This window comes from Terrapene carolina, unplaced genomic scaffold (assembly GCF_002925995.2).
Source record: "Terrapene carolina triunguis isolate 2854851 unplaced genomic scaffold, T_m_triunguis-2.0 Scaffold96, whole genome shotgun sequence".
Lineage (NCBI taxonomy): Eukaryota > Metazoa > Chordata > Testudines > Emydidae > Terrapene > Terrapene triunguis.
The window spans coordinates 20,071,068-20,091,516 of NW_020664447.1; the positions used below are offsets into that span (position 1 = coordinate 20,071,068).

Consider the following 20,449-nt stretch of genomic DNA (forward strand, 5'->3'; position numbering starts at 1 on the left):
GCCTAGGCTAACTTAGATATACATCAGCTTCAAAATGTTCTCAAAGCCTGCAATTGGGGATCAAAGCCAAGAGCAGCAATGAGGGCAATTCAAACAGCAAAGATAAGGACAAAGATTGGAGACATTACAGGGAAAAAAAATACAGGATTTTGGTCTGTTTCTATTGGAAAATGACAGAAATTGACAAGGGGGGGGGAAAGGCAGATCATTCAGAGTTTCTTAATTTATACTATTTACAACTATCGAAGAAATCAAAAGTTACTGTTAAGATGCCTATTAAAATTAAAAATCACTTTTACTGTGACATGAAAGTGAAAACCAACTAGAATCAGCAAAGTTATCTACTCTTGCCTACCTTTCCTTTCCTCTGTATCCCTGAGGTGATCTCTCTTGATGGAGGAAATACCAGTTTGATTGAAATGTTTTCAGTGTAGAATTATGACTAGAAGGGAAGAGTTGGCTTCATGACCCAATCCACAGCATTGTATTTTCTTCTCTCCTTTCCCCACAAGCCCCTTTTTAATTCCCATTCCATCTTCTCTCACACTCCCTTTCTTCTTGTAAAATCACATTTCAGAATATGGAGCTATAATTCCTGGATACATATGTAATAGAATGGTGCTAATTTAAATTCTTCCATTTTTTGGTCAGGATACTTTTTAAAAACAAAATAAAATTGCTGTTGATACATCAGATTCATAGAATATATAAGCCAGTGCTATGGTGAAATTCTTCTTTCATATCCACTCAGAAAGAGCTTGACTCCAATCTTCTGTTCTTCCTATGTGTGGAAATCTAAATATTGGAGTTCTGATCCACCATATCAATCTGAGATCAGTATTTTGCTCTTATAGCTGCACCTGAAACATAAAATATCTCCCAAACTTGGAAGAAGTTGAGATTGTGATCTGAATTTTGCAGCTCAGCCCCTCTTTACTCTGAGTTTATATTGTTCATACTGATCAGAAAGCATAAACATTTAAGAGTCGTCATCTTCTAATCCACATAAAATTTCAAGGCTGTGTTAGTTTTGTCTTGTTTGGATGGATTTGTACACAGCCTTTCTGTAAGAGGGATTTGTATCAAGAAGGTCTGAATTAGTGTTTAATGCATATTCCGTACTAAATCCTAATTGTGCGAACATTTTAAAACAACATCCTTGATTTATTATGTCTTGTTTTACAGATACAAAGATTACCGAGAACCCCCATGGTCTGAAAACAAATATGAAATTTCAAAGGACTTCTGGGCTGTCCTAGCAGCAAGATTAGCATTTGTGATAGTTTTTCAGGTACTGTTTGATGTAAATCTTTTCAGACTTAAATCTTTTCAGACTCCTAACTAGGAAAGAGACATCACATATACATACATAAAACTATTCCTTAACTAAATGAGATGAGAGTCCACTGAATATCATTTACCAGTCAGAGGTCCTTCCTGAGGGCACTGATTTTCACAACCTTCTCAAGCATGATGCAAAGCCACAGAACAGCCACAGGATGTATCCTCCACAGGGATACACTGCTCCCTGCACAACATGCAGTGTATATAGACCAGTAACTTTAATGGGAGGTGAGGCATCACTCAGGTCCCATTTAAATCCTACAAGCAGGGGTTAAGAAAGGATTTAAGAGCAGACTTGGAGTAACCAATGTGCACTCAGTATACTTGCACAGGGCTCCCAACATAGGGGGTGCTCTGCTCACCGGATTTGATGGGTGGCATTGCGATGGGCCAAACTTGAGTGGCGCTGTGACCCCATGTGTCATGTAGAAATGACACTCATTCAAATTTGGCCTGGCCGCCTGCCCGTCTTGTCCTGTGAGCGGGGGGCAGGCAGTGGGAGTGAAGAGAGTCACTGGGTGGCCAGGATTAGGAGGAGCCTCCCTAGCCCAGGACAGCAGCAGAGTGCTGGGCTGGGACGGGGAGGAATGGGGGTCCCACTGGTGAGCCCCCAGGAAGATCCCAAGGCAGAGGGTGAGGGACTGGGGGTAAGTTGTTGGTGGGCTATTGGGCAAGTGGAATGGGATTTAGGGCTGTGGGTGAGAGATGAAGGCAAGTGGGGAATGTTAAGAAGCAGTGGGGTGAATTATGAGGGCTGTTGGGGGACAGTGGGGCATGTTGGGGGGCCAGGATGTGGGGGCTATGGCAACTGGGGCTGTGGTTCTGGGGGCTTCAGTGGGGGGGATGTATGTCAGGGCTGATGGGATACATGGGGGGGCTGTCAGGATAAGTGGGGACCGGGGAAGGATTGTTGGGATATATATTGGTCGGCAGGTGCATTTGGGGCTCGGTGTGGTAAGTATGTATGGGTTGGGTGTGCTTGCTGAACGGCCCTCTATTCATGTTGTGCAAATCTGGCAGCAGCTGGAGCAAAGCTCGAGCAGTCACAGCATCCCTCAGGTTTGGCCCAGCCACCCCTCTGTCATGACAGCAGATGAGGAGTGGCAGTCACTGGACCTAATTTGAATGTAGGTCCCTGTGGCAGGCCTGGCACCACAACACCCCTTTGTGGCAGGGGTGGGATGGGGTGTCGGAACCTCACCACTCCCAAGTTCATGTGCTCACCTCTCTGTGGGCGGCCCGATGCGGCCTAATGGCCTCCCTCCACACAGTCACCCCTTGGGAAGGGTAGTGTGTCCTAATGGCCAGAGTCCATATAAATTACTCCTAGCATTGGAGCAGTGCGGCCCAATGGCCAGAGTCCATATAATTTCCCCCCTTGCAGGCGGGGTAGTGTGGCCTAACAGCCAGATTCTGGGTAACTTGCCCAAGTGGCAGGGTAGTGTGGCCCAAGGGCCAGAGCCCATATAATCACTCCTCTCAGACAGGGTAGCGTGGCCTCGTGGCCAGAGTCCATATGATTTCCGTGGTGTGGGGGGCTGGTGGGGGGACCCGGGCTCGCGCTCTCCACCAGGTCCCGACCTAGGGCCCTGGTAGTGGCAAGTTCCCCTTGCCACCAGCTCGGCAGGGATCCGCCCAAAACACGCCGAGCGTCTGTGAGGCTCTAATGCCGTTTTCCTCTAAAGTTCCCCTGGGTCATTTCCTACCATAAACTCTGGGTTCTCTGCTTCGGGTGATCCTCCGTTCTGTTCCCCTGCTGTGACATACTCCGTCTGGGCATCAGGGTGCATCCCAGCTTGGCTGACTTCCGGATCCTGGAGCGCAGGCTGTCCTTCCTTGGGAGCTGGCGGCGTGTCTCCTTCCCCTCCGGCGGTCAGCCCAGACTGAGCAGCTCTGCAGGTTTTTATACTTGTTCTCCAGTTGGAGCATGCCCAGCAGAGCCTCAGGGGCATGGCTTCCTCTGCTAGACAGGAAGGGTTAACCCCTGTGGTACCAGTGCGGTGCCGCTCTGCCCCATCACAGTCCCCAATTTCCATAGAACACAGGGCCTCAAAATTATTTAAACCAAGCCTGCTTAAGTGGTACATAGGCTGCTATGCTAGTCCTGAGTGGATTTCATCTAGAGTCATTTCTGGAGCAGGCCAAAAAATGAATTTCTAGCCATGGGAAACGCCAAGATTTCAAAATTTGATTTCCTCTGAAATTGGGAGGAAAAAGCCAAAATCCCTGCATTTTTTGCTAAATAAAAATATTTCACATAATGGATTACATAAACATCAGAATTGAAATCAAAACTAAACATTTTGACCTTATTGAAATGTTTTGATACTATTCCATCAACATTTTTGACAAAATGGTTATGTTCCCATGAAATGTTCTGTTTTGTCAAATCAGCATTTTGTAACAGTGAACTGTTCCGTCAGAAAATCTCAGCCTACTTAGTCATTTTTCATGCACTGTTAATGTCAAGCATAAACAGCCATATACCAACTACAGTATTTCCCTCTGTCTTCTCATTACTGTATATTTTCTGCATCAGTCAGAGAGACCTATCCCTGCCATTTTCCCCTATGGGAAAGTGATGGTAAAGCTAAATAGCTGACACATGGAACTTTCAACATACTTGTGATGAAGAGAAAGGCCCAGCCTAGAATATTGTCCCTTCTGAACTACAACAAAAATCTAAATATCTATATATATTCTCATTTCATTTGACCCTGCTAACATTTTCTTAAAATCTATTTTTCAGAACTTGGTCATGTTTATGAGTGACTTTGTGGACTGGATTATCCCAGACATTCCCAAGGACATTAGTCAGCAGATTCATAAAGAGAAAGTTCTCATGGTGGAGGTGTTCATGAAAGAAGAACAGGGAAAGCTGCAAATGCTAGAAACCTGGAAAGACAAGGACATGAAAAAAGGTGAAAACTGTAACAACCACAGCCCCAAGCTCTCAAGGAGCCAAAGCGGGAGCATGTCCTCCTGCCATTCATATCACATTGATGTATAGAAGAGGAGGGTATTTTTGTTTTGTTGAGGCATTCCATTGATAAACAAGCCATCACTTAAAGGGCAAGACTTGATTTATGGACAACCAGGTGAATGTTTAAGTATGTGCAACCATTTTGCTCCCATCTTTGTGAGAAGTGCACTTCTTACAAATAGGGAAGGCCACATTCTATTGCGGATAGGAATTTTTTTTTAAGTAATGCAGGGAATTTTTATATTTCATAGTTAGATAACACTATGGATGTTAGTGTGTGTTAACAAAATGCTGGTACTTAGAAATGTTCTCTGAGAATCTGACTTTAGCTTATTAAGAAATAACCAAAGTAAATTTCAAATAATAATTTGAAATCTTTTTAGCAGTCCATTCCTGAAAAGCTTCGGGCAGATCTACAAAATATATGCAAAGTCAATTTTACAATGTGCTCTAGCATTTCATATAACAGGAGAAAGGAAACAATATAAACCTTATAAGGCATCTTCAGTTTCAAAAGATGCAGGTCAGCTCCCCTGGCAGACATAATCTGGATTTGAACCTGCAGATCCTAGGCAAACAAAACTCCCATTGCAGTCACTAGGCTATATACACTGAAGCTGGTGCAGGGTAAATTACCCATTGGGAGATTCACCCCATCGACAGGGATGGGGGGAGGAGGGGAGAGAGAATAGCCTTTTTTTTTTTTTTTTAAAGCTGGGACTCCATAGGGACCCTGCTAGCAGTCTGCTGTGCACTAGAGTCTTCCATTTGGGCACTTCCCCACTCAGAAAAATGCGAAGATGAAGTCAGCGCAGAACACGTTAACCTTAACCCCAACTCTGTGCACCACTGACAGCTCTTCACTGCCCCAAAAAGCTGATCAGGTGAACGATTCATGTTGATGCAGGTGCTCCAGTGCCCTAGACAGTATTGTGGCCTTGTTATAGTCTACTAAGGGTTCTGAAGCAGTAGCAGCACAGCAGCAGCATAATTTCATAGGATTTCCCAGAAGCCAGAGCACTGTGGAGCATTTTTAAGTGTCCTGAATTAATGAGCACATGTATAGCTACAGTAATTTACACTGCCCTGCCTAATATCCAGGCACCATCGTTGCTGAAAGGATACACTGAATCCACCTTTCCTCACCAGCTCCTTCTCTATAGCTCACTCTCCTTTGCAATGAAGAGGAGGTCACACTGTCACAGCCACTTTGCTTGGCTACAGTCTCCCCAGCATGGCAGACTTTCTGATACTAATAACATCTACCACAGACTATGCCAGGAAGAGTAAGGGTAGATTCTGTGTGAATATGATCTTATTGTCTTTAATGGAAGTTTTGCCTACTCTGGAACTACAGGATCAGAACTTCAATTACAGGACTTTAATTTTGTCTTAAAATATGTTATCTTATATATATATATATAATGACATTTCCTTAAAATAAATCTAAAATCCTTATCTGGAATGAATATCCAGACCCCATCAGTGCAACTCTTTTCATGTATAGTACACTTTTAGTTTAAGGTTTGTTTAGTGATAAACTATACTTCCTAATAAAGGGAATGAGGTTAATTGCACCAATATTAACACCTTCTCTTGTCCATGGCACTTATACTGAAAACAGCAAGCTAAACAATAAACTAAACCAAATAACTAAAATAAAAACAAAAGTTTCAGTCTATCTACTGTATGGTTTGTTCCAAAACCAAATGTCAAAAGACTTATACTTCATGAAAATAAGTGGGGGGCAGGGTGTCTCTTATTTTTGTTTGCCAACGTAATTTAAAGATTTAAAATAGAACTTTAAAAATACCACACTTTGTTTTGTAATATTTATTGGTTTTACTATAAAGTATGTGATTACCTTCAGATGTTTTTTCTGTAGTCTGTTCAAAAAGATACCAGAAGAGAAATTATGTGGAAAGAAGTGAATTATAATAACCAAATATTGTTAAAACTAATTTAAAATATTGATCCAACCAAAGATTTGTATTAATAAAGGGCTTATATTTTGTTAATGCTTGTTTCTAATATTTTGACTTGCAGGAATGTCACTATTTTTTTTAATTATAATTTGAGATGTTTAATAAAATAGGGCCAAATCCTGTCTGATTTATTCTCACACAGAGTAAGCACTATGCCTGGTAGTACCTGTATGCAAAATCAGGCTCACTGACTGCAGCAGAGTCACTAGCATGAGTAAGACAAGCAGAGTTTTGTCCATACTCCTTATAGAAAATATAATCTTTATTTCATTCATTAATAACCTAAAAAGTCAAGAAAGAAACAGACACCTTTTATGAAGATAAATGTTAGGGAACTTACTCTGAAGGAATTTCAACTGTAAATAATTTATCTAATATTCTTGGCTTAATACTGACATTCCTGTAAATAGTAAACTATACCCAAGTACATATTTGTCATAAATTTTATTATTTGCTGAAGTCATAAGAGTAACTGATGGTTATACTTTCTTTTGTACAGTAAATTGTTTGTTTGAAATGAGATTTTGTATATAAATACTGTATTACTACTTAGATGACTATATAAAAATCCTTTCATGGAAACCATTTTTTAAGAAAAGTAAATGCTTTAATTTTTTTGTTGAACATTTATTCAGAATAAATTTAAATATACAAGAGTTTCTCCTGTGGGACAGATTCTATTCCCCGTCATCACCAAAGACTGTGTGCAAACATGAGTATTGTTGGACTTGAGAGATGTGGAAAATGAGTTGAATGAATGCACTACAGTTTGCATAAATGTAGTAATATTGTTACATGCAGTACTCCTTACACCAGTGGTGGGCAACCTGTGGCCCGCGGGCTGCACGCGGCCCATCAGGGTAATCTGCTGGCGGGACGCAAGACAGTTTGTTTATATTGACTGTCTGCAGGCACGGTCACCCGCAGCTCCGAGTGGCCGCAGTTCGCTGTTCTCGGCCAATGGGAGCCGCGAGAAGTGGTGCGGGCCTCAGGGATGTGCTGGACGCTGCTTCTCGCAGCTCCCATTGGCCGGGAACAGCGAACCGCGGTCACTCTGGGAGCTGCGGGCAGCCGTGCCTGCAGATGGTCAATGTAAACAAACTGTCTTGCGGCCCGCCAGCAGATTACCCTGACAGGCCGCCCACCACTGCTTTACACTATGCTTTGTCTGTGTGGGCATTAGTGACAAGAGCTGAGAAATCTTTCTGCCATTATACATGAATCAATCTGTTTATAGATACTATTGTAAGCAGAGCTGGTGCTAGGCATAAGCAGACTAAGCAATTGCTTAGGGCCCTGAGCAGTTCAAGCACTATTCATAATTAATGTGTTGGGGGAGCAAAATATTCCTGCAGAAGGCCCCCAATGGACTAGCACCGGCACTGATTGTAAGCCCCTTGTGTGAGATGCTGACTGCCCTCATCTCCCATTGACTTCAGTCAGAGCTGAGGCTGCTCAGCACCTAAGAGTCTTCATTAGCATAGTTTTAATTGGACTCCTGGCAAAGATGTGTGTTTGAATAGCAGGTAAAAATGTTATTGTACCAAAGGGTAAAACTAAAGCAGTAACACTGGCTCATTCTCTCCAATCTCTCTTTGCTTAACTCATCTCAGATTGTGGAAGAGTGGAGCAGATGAAAGGGGTAGATTGTGCAGATTATATTCTTCTTGCAGTTGTCAGACCTGTTCAACTAACATGGTTGGATTTAGCAGTTTAATTTTCATGTCCTCCAACCTTTGAATTGGAGTTTCCACTAGAGCAAAAAAGAAAAAATGTTCTTTCATACCAGTCTTCTCTTTCAGCCCCCAAAATCTGCAATTCAGCTAACTTTGATCGGTGCACTTAGAATTTAACTAGAAAGTAGCATGTAATGTTCTGAGATATTGGATATTGAAAAGTGTTCCTAGACTACACACAGACACTTTACATAGTTTATTTTTAGGAGTTTAATATAACATATAAGGCCCCAAATCAGCAAAGCATTAAAACACACACTTAACTTGAAACATTAATCAGGCCACTGAAACCAATGTGCAGTGTTTTATATTATTGTGCTTGGGCTGGTGTGTTATCCGAACAAAGGTAAGGCCTTAGTTTTGTACTAAAGATGTCGTATCAAGTATACTAAGAACAAACTTTAACAATAACCCATGTCAAACACAGAGTCACAGTTCATGTTATTCAGTAATAGATTTGGACCAGAGTGAGCAAATCTTGTAAAAAGACGATAAGGCATTGATTAACTGGTGGTTGGTTTGACTCTGTCACTTCTGAAAGACTGATGACAAAGTAGGAGGTAGGTGTGCCATAGAGATGAGAATTCAGTTAGTTATCTGTTGCTAATGAAAGCTCTGTTTATATTCTTGGTGCAAGTGGAGGCAAGTTTGTTTCACCTTTCAGATAACAGTTTGAGGAATGATTATGTTCATAAAAGATTAAACAGAAACACCGGTGAGCATTAATTCACAACCAGAGTGCTGGGAGTGAGGAAGAAATAATAGTACTAGTTGCAAAGACCTGAATGTGATTCTCAGCTATAGTGCAGGCAAGAGTCCAGTGTGTGAAGATGGGTAGCACTTACATCTCCCTCAGCTGAGTACTGCATTAACATGAAGGTGCCTGCTCTCTGACATCCTATCAATTAGCCCTCTAGGGTTGCTTCCTGCAGAGAATGTCAAATGCTAGTGATCCCACAAATGCAAAACCAATTTTCTCCAAGGGGCAAAAAAAATAATTTGAATGCAAAGATATAACTACTGAATGTGTGAAATAGAAAAGTCATTGTCCACTGTGCACTTAGCAAGTGGAGGCTGAAGGGCAGGAAAAATTAGAGTTGGAAGGGTTTAGATAGAACATTTTAAAATATTGCTATAATACGCTACTTATCTTTCACTAACAAAAGTAGGAAAGACAATTTCTGTTTGTATGTTTGAAGCGGAAATTGCTCACACCCTATTCTGTTGACATTACAAGACTAAACGTTCTGGATTTCCTTGTCATTGTGTTTCTAAGATACTGCACTACAAATACTTTGCAGACTTAAATTGCTTGAGGGTAAATAAGACTCAAGTCAAGGCACAGATATGCTTTTATTTTTAACCCTTCAGTGATATATGGTACTGTAGCTGCTAATGATCTTTTTGGTTGTTGCATGATATTTAATATTAAAAATTTGCTTTTCATCTTCTTACTTGAGAGGGTGGGGTAGCACTGACGCTTTTAGATAATTTGAAAGCATTTTAATTTTCCAATGACATTTTCAGAAGTAAAGAACTCTCCTTGTTTTTATCCTTGTGTCTTAAAATTCACTATTATTCTACTCATTTTGCACAATTATTTTCACATGTAAGCTGCTATTTTTCAAGACTTAAGCACAATATGCCATTTTTAATACAGTAATAAATTACAATAGTATTTTTATTTTAGCCAAACAGACACATACTTAGGGAAAGAAAGTAATTATTTAAATGGGACATCATTTTTTTAAAAGACCTAAAGGACACCGTAAAAGTATCTCTTAATTTTTGACATCCTCTTTTAGGGCCTAATCCAAAGCCTACTGAAATCAAAGGAAGTCTTTCTTTGGCTCCCTTTGACTTCAGTGTAAATCAAATTACTAAGAAAGGGAAAGTTGACAATAATGAATACAAATCAGAAGCTAGGAATTACAGAAAATTGATAAGGGAAGCAAAAGGACACAAGGAGAAATCAATGGTCAGAGGAATTAAGGACTATAAGATGGAGGTTTTTGAGTGTAATGGGAATAAAAAGAATCCTAACAATGGTTAGTAGATGGAAATGGTAGAATTGTCAATAATAATGCAGAAAAGAAAAAGGTGTATAATAAATATTTCTGTTCTGTATTTGGGACACTGTTTCATGTAGTCATATCATATAATGGGGGTGAAACACTTTCCAATAGGAACTCAGAATGTTAAACAGCTACAGTAACTCCTTGCTTAACGTTGTAGTTATGTTCCTGAAAAATGCAACTTTAAGCGAAACGATGTTAAGCAAATCCAATTTCCCCATAAGAATTAATGTAAATGGGGCGGGGGGGTTAGGTTCCAGGGAAATTTTTTTCACCAGACAAAAAAAATTATATAGATATATACACACAGTATACGTTTTTAAACAAACAATTTAATACTGTTCACAGCTATGATGATTGTGAAGCTTGATTGAGGTGGTGAAGTTAGAGGGTGGAAGAGGGAGGGATATTTCCCAGGGAATGCCTTGCTGCTAAATGATGAACTAGCACTCGACTGAGCTCTCAAGGGTTAACACGTTGTTAATGTAGCCTCTCACATATGGCAGCATGAACATGAGGGAGGGGAGATAGCATAGCAGACAGAGACAGACACACACCTTGTGTGTGGGAGAGAAAGAGATGCACACTGCCCCTTTAAGTAAGGTGACCCACTCTTAAGTGCATTGTCTTTTTAAATGGATCAGGAAGTTGAGACAGCAGCTGCTGCCCCAAGCTCTCTATGTCTCTCTCCATCCGTGTCCCCTCCCTGCTCTATATGGAGAAGGGGTAAGTGGGGTACAGGAGCTGGGGGGAGGGGGACACCCTGACATTAGCCCCCCCCCCTCCACCTGCACAGCAAGCATGAGTCTCTGGGAGCAGCTCCAAGGCAGAGGGCAGGAGCAGTACATGGCAGTGGGGGGAGGGACAGCTGAACTGCCAGCAGTTGATACCCTGCAATTGATACCCTCCTGGGCGGCTCCAGCACAGGGAACTTAGGGGAGCAGGGAGCTGATAGGAGGAGCTGATAGGGGGCTGCTGGTCCACCCTGGTTACAAAGCCCCACCAGCTAGCTGCAACGGGCTACTCTTCCTGCAAGCAGCGGACAAAGCAGGCAGCTGCCAAACGATGTTAGAAGGGAGCATTGCACAACTTTAAATGAGTATGTTCCCCAACTGATCAGCAATGTAACAACGAAACAACGTTAACCGGGACGACTTTAAGTGAGGAGTTACTGTACTAACATTAGACATTTTTAAATCAGCAAGTCCAGATAACTTGCCTCTGAGAGTTTTAAAAGAGCTGGCCGGGGCACTCACTAGATCATTGATTTTCAATAACTCTTGGAACACTGGGAAAGTTACAGTGAATTGGAAGAAAGCTAATGTGCCAATATTTTACAAGGACAAACTGGACAACACAGTTAATTATGGGCCTATCAGCCTGATATTGATCCCAGGCAAAATAATGGAATCAGGTGATATGGAACTCAATAAAGAATTAAAGAAGGTAATATAAGTAATGTCAATCAACATAGGTTTATGGAACTAAATCCTTTCAAACTAAAAATATATTTTATTGATTACATTAGAAATTTGAATAATGGTAATAGTTTTGATGTAACAGACTTCTGTAAGGCATTTGACTTGGTACTGCACATTTTGATAAAAAACTTCAGCAACACAAAATTAACACGGCACACGTTAAATGGATTAAACACTGGCTAACTGATAGATCTCAAAATGTAATGGTAAACAGGGAATCATTTTCAATCAGGTGTGCTTCTAGGGGAGTCCCAGAGGGATCCATTCTTGGCTCTACACTATTTTAACATTTTTATCAATGACCTGGAAGAAAACATCTGATAAAGTTTGCAGATGACCCAAAGACTGGGGCAGTGGTAAGTAATGATAAGCTGGGCTCAAGCAAACAATGTGCATTATTAATATGGCACAAACTTATACATCTAGGAACAAAGCATCTAGGCAATACTTAAAGGATGGGGAACTCTAAACTGAGAAGCATGACTCTGAAAAGACGTGGGGATCATGGTGGATAATCAGCGGAACATGCACCAATGCTATGGCCAAAAGAGAGAATGTGATCCTGGGATGTTTAAACAGAACTATTGAGTAGAAGTAGGGAAGATATTTTACCTACGTATTTGGCACTGGTGTGACCACTACTGAAATACTGTGTTCATTGCTGGTATCCACAATTCAAGAAAGATGTTGATAAATTGGAGAGATTTCAGAGAAGAGCTACAAGAACAATTAAAGGATTAGAAAATGTGCCTTATATTAATGGACTCAATAAGCTCTATCTATTTAGCTTAAAAAAAGGCGGCTAAGGGGTGATTTGATCACAGTCTGTAAGTACCTACATGGGGAACAAAAAGTTGATAAATTCTTCAGTCTAGCACACAAAGGTGTAACATGACTCAATGGCTGGAAGTTGAAGTTAGACAAAATCAGACTGAAATAAGGGGCAATTTTTTAACAGTGAAGGTAATTAACCAGAACAACATACCCAGAGTTGTGATGGTAGATTCTCCATCACTGGCAATTTTAAAATCAAGACAGGATGGTTTTCTAAAAGATATGCTCTAGGTCAAATGGCAATTAATTCAGGGAAGTTCTGTGGCCTCTTGTATAATGATATAAGAGGTCCGTCTAGATGAGCACAGTGATCCCTTCGGACTTATTATCTATGAATTTAGATATCTTTGCATCAGGTCCTTAGTGCACTGTTTATTAACTGGCTGGTTCAGGTTGCAGCTAAAATCCATTTCCTCGATGTAATAATAATCCTCAAGATGTACTGCATGTTGCTTTTATGGCCTAGCAGTTGTTCTCAAATGGTGGGTCATGATCCTGGAGTGGGTAGTGAGTTCTTTTTAATGGGGTCACCAGCATTGGTGCTAGATTTGCTGGGACCCAGGGCAGAAAGCTGAAAGCTGAGCCCTGCCATCCGGCTCTGAAGCCAAAGCCCAAGGGCTTCAGTCCCGGGTGGCGGGGCTCAGACTTTGGCTTCAGCCCCAGGTGGCAGGGTTGTAGAGTAACACAGGGCACTGCGGTCATGTATTAATTTTTGTTGTCAGAAGGGGATCGCAGTGCAATGGAATTTGAAACCCTCTAGCTGCTAGCATATCAGCTACAGCCAAAAGGCGCTAGTTGCAACGGAGATGGGGAAGCAGTAAAGGAGTTGTTTTTGACAGTCTGAGCCCAGAGCTCGTTCTGTATTAGCTCAGTCCACAGCATCGCTTAGAAGTGCCGCAGGGAATCCTCAGGTAGCCAGCTAAGCTGTCTTTCTGCTGCTTTGCATGAAAAAAGCAGGGGCTGAGTATCTGGCCCTTCATCTTCAAAGCACCATTCAAACAAATAAACTCCTATCTATCTCTGGTATCGTGGACCGTATGAGTATCTGAACAGCTCATACTCTTTAATGTACCCTACGAGGTAAAGTAGTAGTATTATTCCCAGTTCACAGATGAAGAACAGAAGTACACAGAGAAGAGGTGATTTGCCCAAGGTTTCATAAGGAATCTGTGTAGGAACAGAATGGAATCCGGGCTCATGCCCTATCCCCAGGCTCATACCATAATCAAAGAAGCAATTATTCCCATGAAAATATTATTATTCTCATTTTACAGATAAGGAAACTGAGTCACTGAGACATGACTTATCCAAAGCCACAGAGGGGTTAGCACTCAGAACCTCCTGCAAGTCCAACAGGTCTCTAAACCACAAGTGCTCATGTGATTTATTGTACAGTTGCATATGAGTCCTGAGATGGTGCCTCTAATTTGTCCAATTCAGAAAAATAATCATTGAAACTTCTGTTGTTGTTGCAAAGGAAAGAGAGGGTAGTAAATATAATGAATTGAAAGATTTTGCAGAGACATGAAGGGAGAAAAAGATAAGTGACATTTTAGATTAACCCCTCTAGAGTAGCCCTTTAAACAATTTTTTTTTAAAAGTGGGCAGGGCTAAAGTCTGGACAAGGAGCTAAAAATGGCATCTTTTTTTAATTGCTTGCACATAACATTTTAGTAGCTTTAAGGGAACTGCTCTCTGGTATTTCTCCCTTTGTGGATTCAGTGCTACAGCGTCTGTGTGAAACAATACCGAACTCAAAGACATTTCCTACCCACATATAGGACAGGATATAGTACTGATCACGCTTACTGTATCCTCCTGTGAAAAGCTAAAAGTGGATATAGAAACTATAAATAATACAAGTAGTTCAGGTAAAACATGTTGCCAGACAGCCAAGTTGTCCTATATAAGTACTGAGTATGTTTGGCTCCAACATACCTGTATACATGTAAACATTAGTAAAGGTATTGACTGTAAAGCTCTGTGGAGCTTTCCAAACTGTTAAAATCTTGGATTATGAAAAGTGAAAGGCTGTATTTGCCATGATTTGTTGCTATGGCAAAATGTAGCATCTGCAGGCAAGAACTGCTCTTTTTACCGTGAATCAACATTAAAGCTACGCAAAGCCTAAGCCCAAAGAAATCACCAGAGGAAAATAAATCTCAGGCAAGAAAGTGATCTCACTACCACTGTGAGATTCCTGCTTTGGCCAGTCAGTAAACTACTTCTCCATGCAGCCATAGCATTCAATAGAGATGCCATTAGCCTCTACTTTCAAACAAAGGCTAAAGGCAATGCTGGTGGCTATTGCGAGATGTGGTTCAACCCTTTCTCACGCAGACTACTCGCTGAAAGGATGCTGTGGTACACGCCAGCTCACTAATAACTCATGATAAAGGTGGATTCCAAGAACTCATGCTGGGGCTCACTGGAGTGGAAGGACTCCAAAGAGCTCCCTGGAGAAGGTTTTTCTTTTTCTCAGGCTTAAAGAAGGGACAGAGCAATTCCTCTCAACCTCAGGTATGGATTACCTCAAGTACTGCATTCTCACTGGAGATTGTGCTCCTGCCAAAGATTCTGACTTCCATTTATAGTAAAATCAAAGCAATGGACTACTCTACCATTTAAAAACACTATAGATGTCCAGTTGCAATCATCAAGTTGGCCTAAATGCCCAATGATGATATTGTTCCCAAAGGTAGTCTAAAAATTTAATTGCATAAAATAGTAAGCTAGAAGAAAGAAAGTAGGCAATGGGAAGGAATCCAAAGTCCTTCTTTGCTACTGAGCACTTGGCAGCCAAGAGTGAATATAAATTTAAAGTGGGGGGGGAGATATAAATTATAGGAAACTAGGTGTTTGTACAGGACAAATTGGCATGCACTACCTTATACTGGTGATCATGAAAGGAGAAATAGGAGTTCTAGCAGTGGATATGAAAGAAAAGTGAAGCAGCTACATGTCAGTGATGGTACCCTGTCTCCTCCATGAGATCAAAGAGCAGAAGTAAAGATGGTCCCAAACTGAACTTCTCCTAATTCCCAGTATGATCAGATGGGATTTGGTTTGGACCCTTCTAGGGAAGAGCCACAAATTTCAGATCTGGAGTCAAATTTCTCCCAAGTCCATAGGTGTTTGGCTCTGAGCTTTTGGTTCAGGTGCAACTCTAAATAGAGGGATGTAGCTCTAAAGTCAACAAAAGGACCTCTCTGCCACTGTTTGGTTTAGCCAGGAGTAAAAAATATTAGTCATTCACTATCAGGTGATTGAGCAGAGATGGAAAGAAAGGCCCCTCTGCTCTAAAGGTCCTCCCTCAAAGTTACACAAAAATGGCAAAATAGAGTGAGAATGTGGCTGGGTGGGTGTAGGTGTGTACAAGTGCTCTCAAATTGCAAGCCACATAGTTGTAATTGTATGCACTTTGTATTTAAGAAAGATGCTGTATAATTATCACAAAAAAGTGTGAAGTGTTGAACTATGTTGAGGTGCAGTTAGGCATACTGGAGGTGTCTTTTAATTGTTATAATTTTAATAAACTAAAAAATGTATATAATGTGTATATATAAAAATTATATAGATTTGATTGTATCCAATTCCCACACCTTCCATGTGTCACTTGTCTTCCTAGATTATAAGCTTTTGAGTGCGAGGAACTTGTTCTTAATTTGTGTTTGTATGTTGTGACAAAGCTCTGACCTTGTCTCAGTGGGTCCCACACTTCCAGGTGGATTATGCTAGCCTCAGAGGCTCACTGTGACCCTCCACGTAGCCCTTCTCTCTCTAGAGGCAAAGGTCACAGTCTACTGAGCCATTTTCATCATAAGCCAGTAAGGGAGGTGGGAAGAAGCAACCCTCTGTCGCACAGTCTCGGTTGTCTCACAGTAGCTGTGATTACTCAGGGAGAGGAGCCCGGGCTCACCCTCTACTCCGGGCTCCAGCCCAGGGACCCTAATAGTAGCAGCTATTGGTAGCTGACTTTTGAAACAGGACGAGTACAATTCCCTGGGCCACTTCCCCACAGCAGCCCCTACTTCCTCTACATCTACTTCACCCTTACCTCAGGGCCTCCTTCCTTGTGCCTGATAGGGTTTTTACTGCCTAGTTTCTCCAGCAGTGCAGCTTCCTCCTACAGCTTTTGACACATGCTACTAACTGGGAGACTTTTAACTAGTTCCAGCCAGCCCTTGATTGGCTTCAGGTGTCCCAATCAACCTAGCTGTCTCCACTGCTTTCTAGAAGGCTCTTAATTGGCCACAGGAGTCTTAATTGACCTGGAGCAACTCCCATTTGGTTACCATGGTAACAGGGATTTGTTTAGCCTGGGGCTAATATACCTGTTTCTCACTACTTTCCTATAGCCATCTGGCCTTGCCCTGTCACATATCCCACCTTTCCCCCCCGCTCAACTTGGGACGCCAGGCAGTGTACTCATGACAGGCCATCAGCTTTGCCATGGTGGCTTCCAGCCCTGTGCCATATGCGGAACTGGAATGGTTGGAAGGATAGGAACCACCTGGTGACTCTTGTGATCTTTTCCTTATTCCACTGCATCCACTGGAGGGGTGCATGGTCCACCACAAGAGTAAATCGCCGGCCTAAGAGGTAATAACGCAGTGTCTCCATGGCCCATTTGACAGCAAGCATTCTCTCTTGACTACTACGTATTTCTGTTCTCTTGGGAGAAGTTTTCTGCTTAGGTAGAGGATCAGGTATTCCTCTTCTCCCACCATTTGTGACAGAACAGCCCCCAATCCCACCTCGGAAGCATCTATTTGTAAAATAAATTCCTTGTTAAAGTCTGGGGCTATGAATACGGGGTCATTACAGAGGGCTGTCCGAAGGTCTGTGAACGCTCCCTCTGCTGTGTTGGTCCACTTCACCATGTCTGGACCTCAAGCCTTTACCAGGTCCATTAGGCGACTTGCCCTAGTGGCGAAGTGGGGAATAAAATGTCGGTAATACCCTACTACGCCTAGGAACGCGCAAACCTGTGTCTTCCGGGTCGGCCTGGGCCAGTTTTGACTCGCCTCTAGCTTATTCATTTGGGGCTTCACTATGCCCCTTCCTACAATATACCCCAGGTACTTAACCTCTGCGAGCGCTATGGCGCATTTAGCAGAATTAGCGGTGAGGCCAGCCCGCCTTAAGGTGTGCAGTACTGCCTCAACTTTCTCCAAGTGGGTTCCCAATCCAGTGTATGGATGATTACATCATCTAGGTATGCAGCTGCATAACTAGTATGGGGGTGCAGCAGCTTATCCATGAGGCGCTGGAATGAGTGACCAGGGCTCAATGTAGCCTGAAAGGGAGGACAGTGTACTGGAATAGCCCCTCTGGGGTGGAGAACGCTGTCTTCTCTTTAGCTTCTTTGGTCAGGGGAATCTGCCAATACCCTTTTGTCAAATACAGGGTAGTCAGGAATCAGGCACTACACAGTCGGTCAACCAGTTCATCAATACATGGTATGGGATATACATCGAACTGGGATACTTCATTCAGTCAGTGAACGTCATTACAGAATCTTGTGGTACCATCAGGTTTGGGCACTAGTATGATTGGACTGGACCACTGAATGTGAGATTCTTCAATGGCCCTTAATTCTAACATCTTCTTCACTTCAGCCTTGATCTCTTCTCTTTTGGCTGCTGGGATTCAGTAGGGTCTCAATGTTACCTTGGCTCCGGGGATCGTGCGGATATGGTGATAGGTCTCGGTCTCATAGGAAACACATCTCGGTTGCGGTTGATCATGTTGTCTGCCTTGACCTTTTGGTTAGGTGTCAAATTGGGTGATATCCTCATTTGCTCGTGTAGGTTATCCTCTTGGGAAAGGGTCTCCTGGGTGACTATGCATGCCTCTCGGTCACACCAAGGTTTCAGAAGATTGATGTGGTAAATTTGCTCCGGTTTCCAGCAGCCTGGCTGCCTCACTTTATAGTTCACCTTCCCCATGGCTTCGACCACTTCATAGGGTCCCTGCCACTGGACCAAAAGTTTACTCTCTGCTCTGGGCACCAGTACCATCACCTGATCCCCCGGTTGGAACTGTCAAACCTTTGTTTGGTGGTTGTAATGGGTTCACTGGGTCTCCTGTGCTTTCTCCAAGTGTTCCCGTACAATGGGCGTAACTCGGGCTATACGATCTCTCACCTGCAGTACATGCTAAACAATGCTCCTCTTCCCAGGCTTCTCTGGCTATATCCAATATGCCCCGGGAGTGGCACCCGTATAGTAGTTCGAACGGAGAGAAGCCCGTGAAGGCTTGAGGGACCTCCCAGATGGCGAACATGAGGTAAGGCAGTAGAGTATCCCAATCTTTCTCATCCCGGCTCACCATTTTCCTGATCATGGCCTTTAGGGTCCTAGTGAAACTTTCCACAAGACCATCAGTTTGTGGGTGGTATACAGAAGTCTGTAGGGCTTGTACGTGGAGCAACGAACAGAGATCTTTCATCAGCTTGGACACGAAAGGTGTCCCTTGATCAGTCAATATCTCCTTGGGTAGCCCAATCCGGGCAAAGATCTGGACTAGCTCCTTAGCTATTGTCTTGGAAGCTGTGTTGCGTAGGGGGACCGGGTTGCATAGTCCAGGACAACAAGCACATGTTGGTGGCCCCAAGCTGTCTTCTCTAGGGGCCCTACCAGATCCATGGCTATTCGTTTCAAAGGTAAGTCTATTATTGGAAGAGGTATCAAAGGAGCCCTCAAGTGTGTGTGACGGCTATGCAGCTGACACTCCGGACAGGAGGTGCAGTACCGCTGGACATCCTCTTGTACTCCTGGCCAGAAGAACCTCCGCAGGATCCGTGCCTGGGTTTTCTCTACCCCTAGGTGATCTCCAAAAAGGTGAGTGTGGGTGAGGCTCAAGATGGCTTTTTGATGCTTTCGTGGCACCAGAAGTTGCAGTATCTCTTGCTCCTGCATTTGCACAACCCGATACAGGAGACCTTTCTTCACTACAAAGTAAGGTCCCAGTCCCTGGACCTTCCCATCCACAGGTATCCTGTCTATCTCGGTCACCTCTCTTCTGGTGTTATCATATCTGGGGTCCTCAGCCTGGTCCCGCCAGAAAGTCTCTCTTCTGGGACTAACCTCCCCGAGCTCCCGGGGGCCAGCTTCTGCTTCTTCCAGCAGCTCGCCGCCATCACGGCTGGGGCCAGCCTCCAGCTCACCTTCCACGGTGGTAGTTTCTCTGACTGCTGCCCATGTCCATCTGCCTACTAGGGCGGTCTTCTGGCCCTGAGTCAGGATTCAGGTTCCCAAGGCCTTCACAGCCTTCCTCTCTTTTTTAGTCTTCCGGGTCTTTCTGGGAGCTGGGAACAGATCCTGAGAAATCTCAGAAAACATCGGGGGTTGACATTCCCCTGGTGCCAAGTCGCTGCCCTCAGGGTCCCTTCCTCCCTCCAGCCTCTCCGGGGGAAGTAAATTATCAAACCCTGGATAGTCCCTCCCAATGACTACAGGATATGGGAGTTTAGGAACTACACCACTGTCACCTCAGTGAGGTTCCCCTGAACCTCTATCTCCACCAGGATGGTGGGGTAATGGCTCAGGGCCCCATGTACGCACATCACTGCTAGGCATTTGGCCTGTAGCAGCTGGCTACTTTTTACCAGTTTACCCAATACGAGTGTGATAGCACTCCCAGAGTCCACAAGCCCTGTAGTCTCCACCCCGTTTATTCTCACATGCATGGTATAGTTATGCAGGGCTAATGTGACCCCCGTGAGGTGCATAAGGGAGCACAGGACCGCCCAATCCCCCAAGTTACATTGCATAGGCTCCTCGGTGCTGGGACACTGTGCTGCTATGTGTCCCCACTCCCCACATGCATAACATCTGTAATTGCTTCTAGTCACTCCTCTATCACGTAGGTTAGGGGGTTTATTCTCAGGGTTCCCCCCACTCAGGCCATTCCCTTCCTTCTGGGTTCTCAGCTGGTTTTCAGCCCACCTCTTCTTCCACCTAGGGCTCCCCGGGGGTTTGGCCGCCCAACCTTCCAGGGTTGAGGT

At 43.3% G+C, this 20,449-nt stretch overlaps 1 protein-coding gene across 2 annotated transcripts in view; it reads left to right on the forward strand.

Annotated features, from left to right (window-relative positions):
* ANO1 (anoctamin 1) overlaps window positions 1-5,040 on the forward strand; it is a 125,053-nt gene extending 120,013 nt beyond the window's left edge. For both annotated transcript variants that reach the window (XM_024218085.3, XM_024218087.3), the window contains 2 exons: window positions 1,186-1,291; window positions 4,094-5,040. In XM_024218085.3, coding sequence (XP_024073853.2) covers window positions 1,186-1,291; window positions 4,094-4,354 — 367 coding nt within the window. In that variant the 3' untranslated portion in view covers window positions 4,355-5,040. The remainder of the gene's footprint in view (window positions 1-1,185; window positions 1,292-4,093) is intronic.
* The last annotated feature ends 15,409 nt before the right edge of the window (window positions 5,041-20,449 follow it).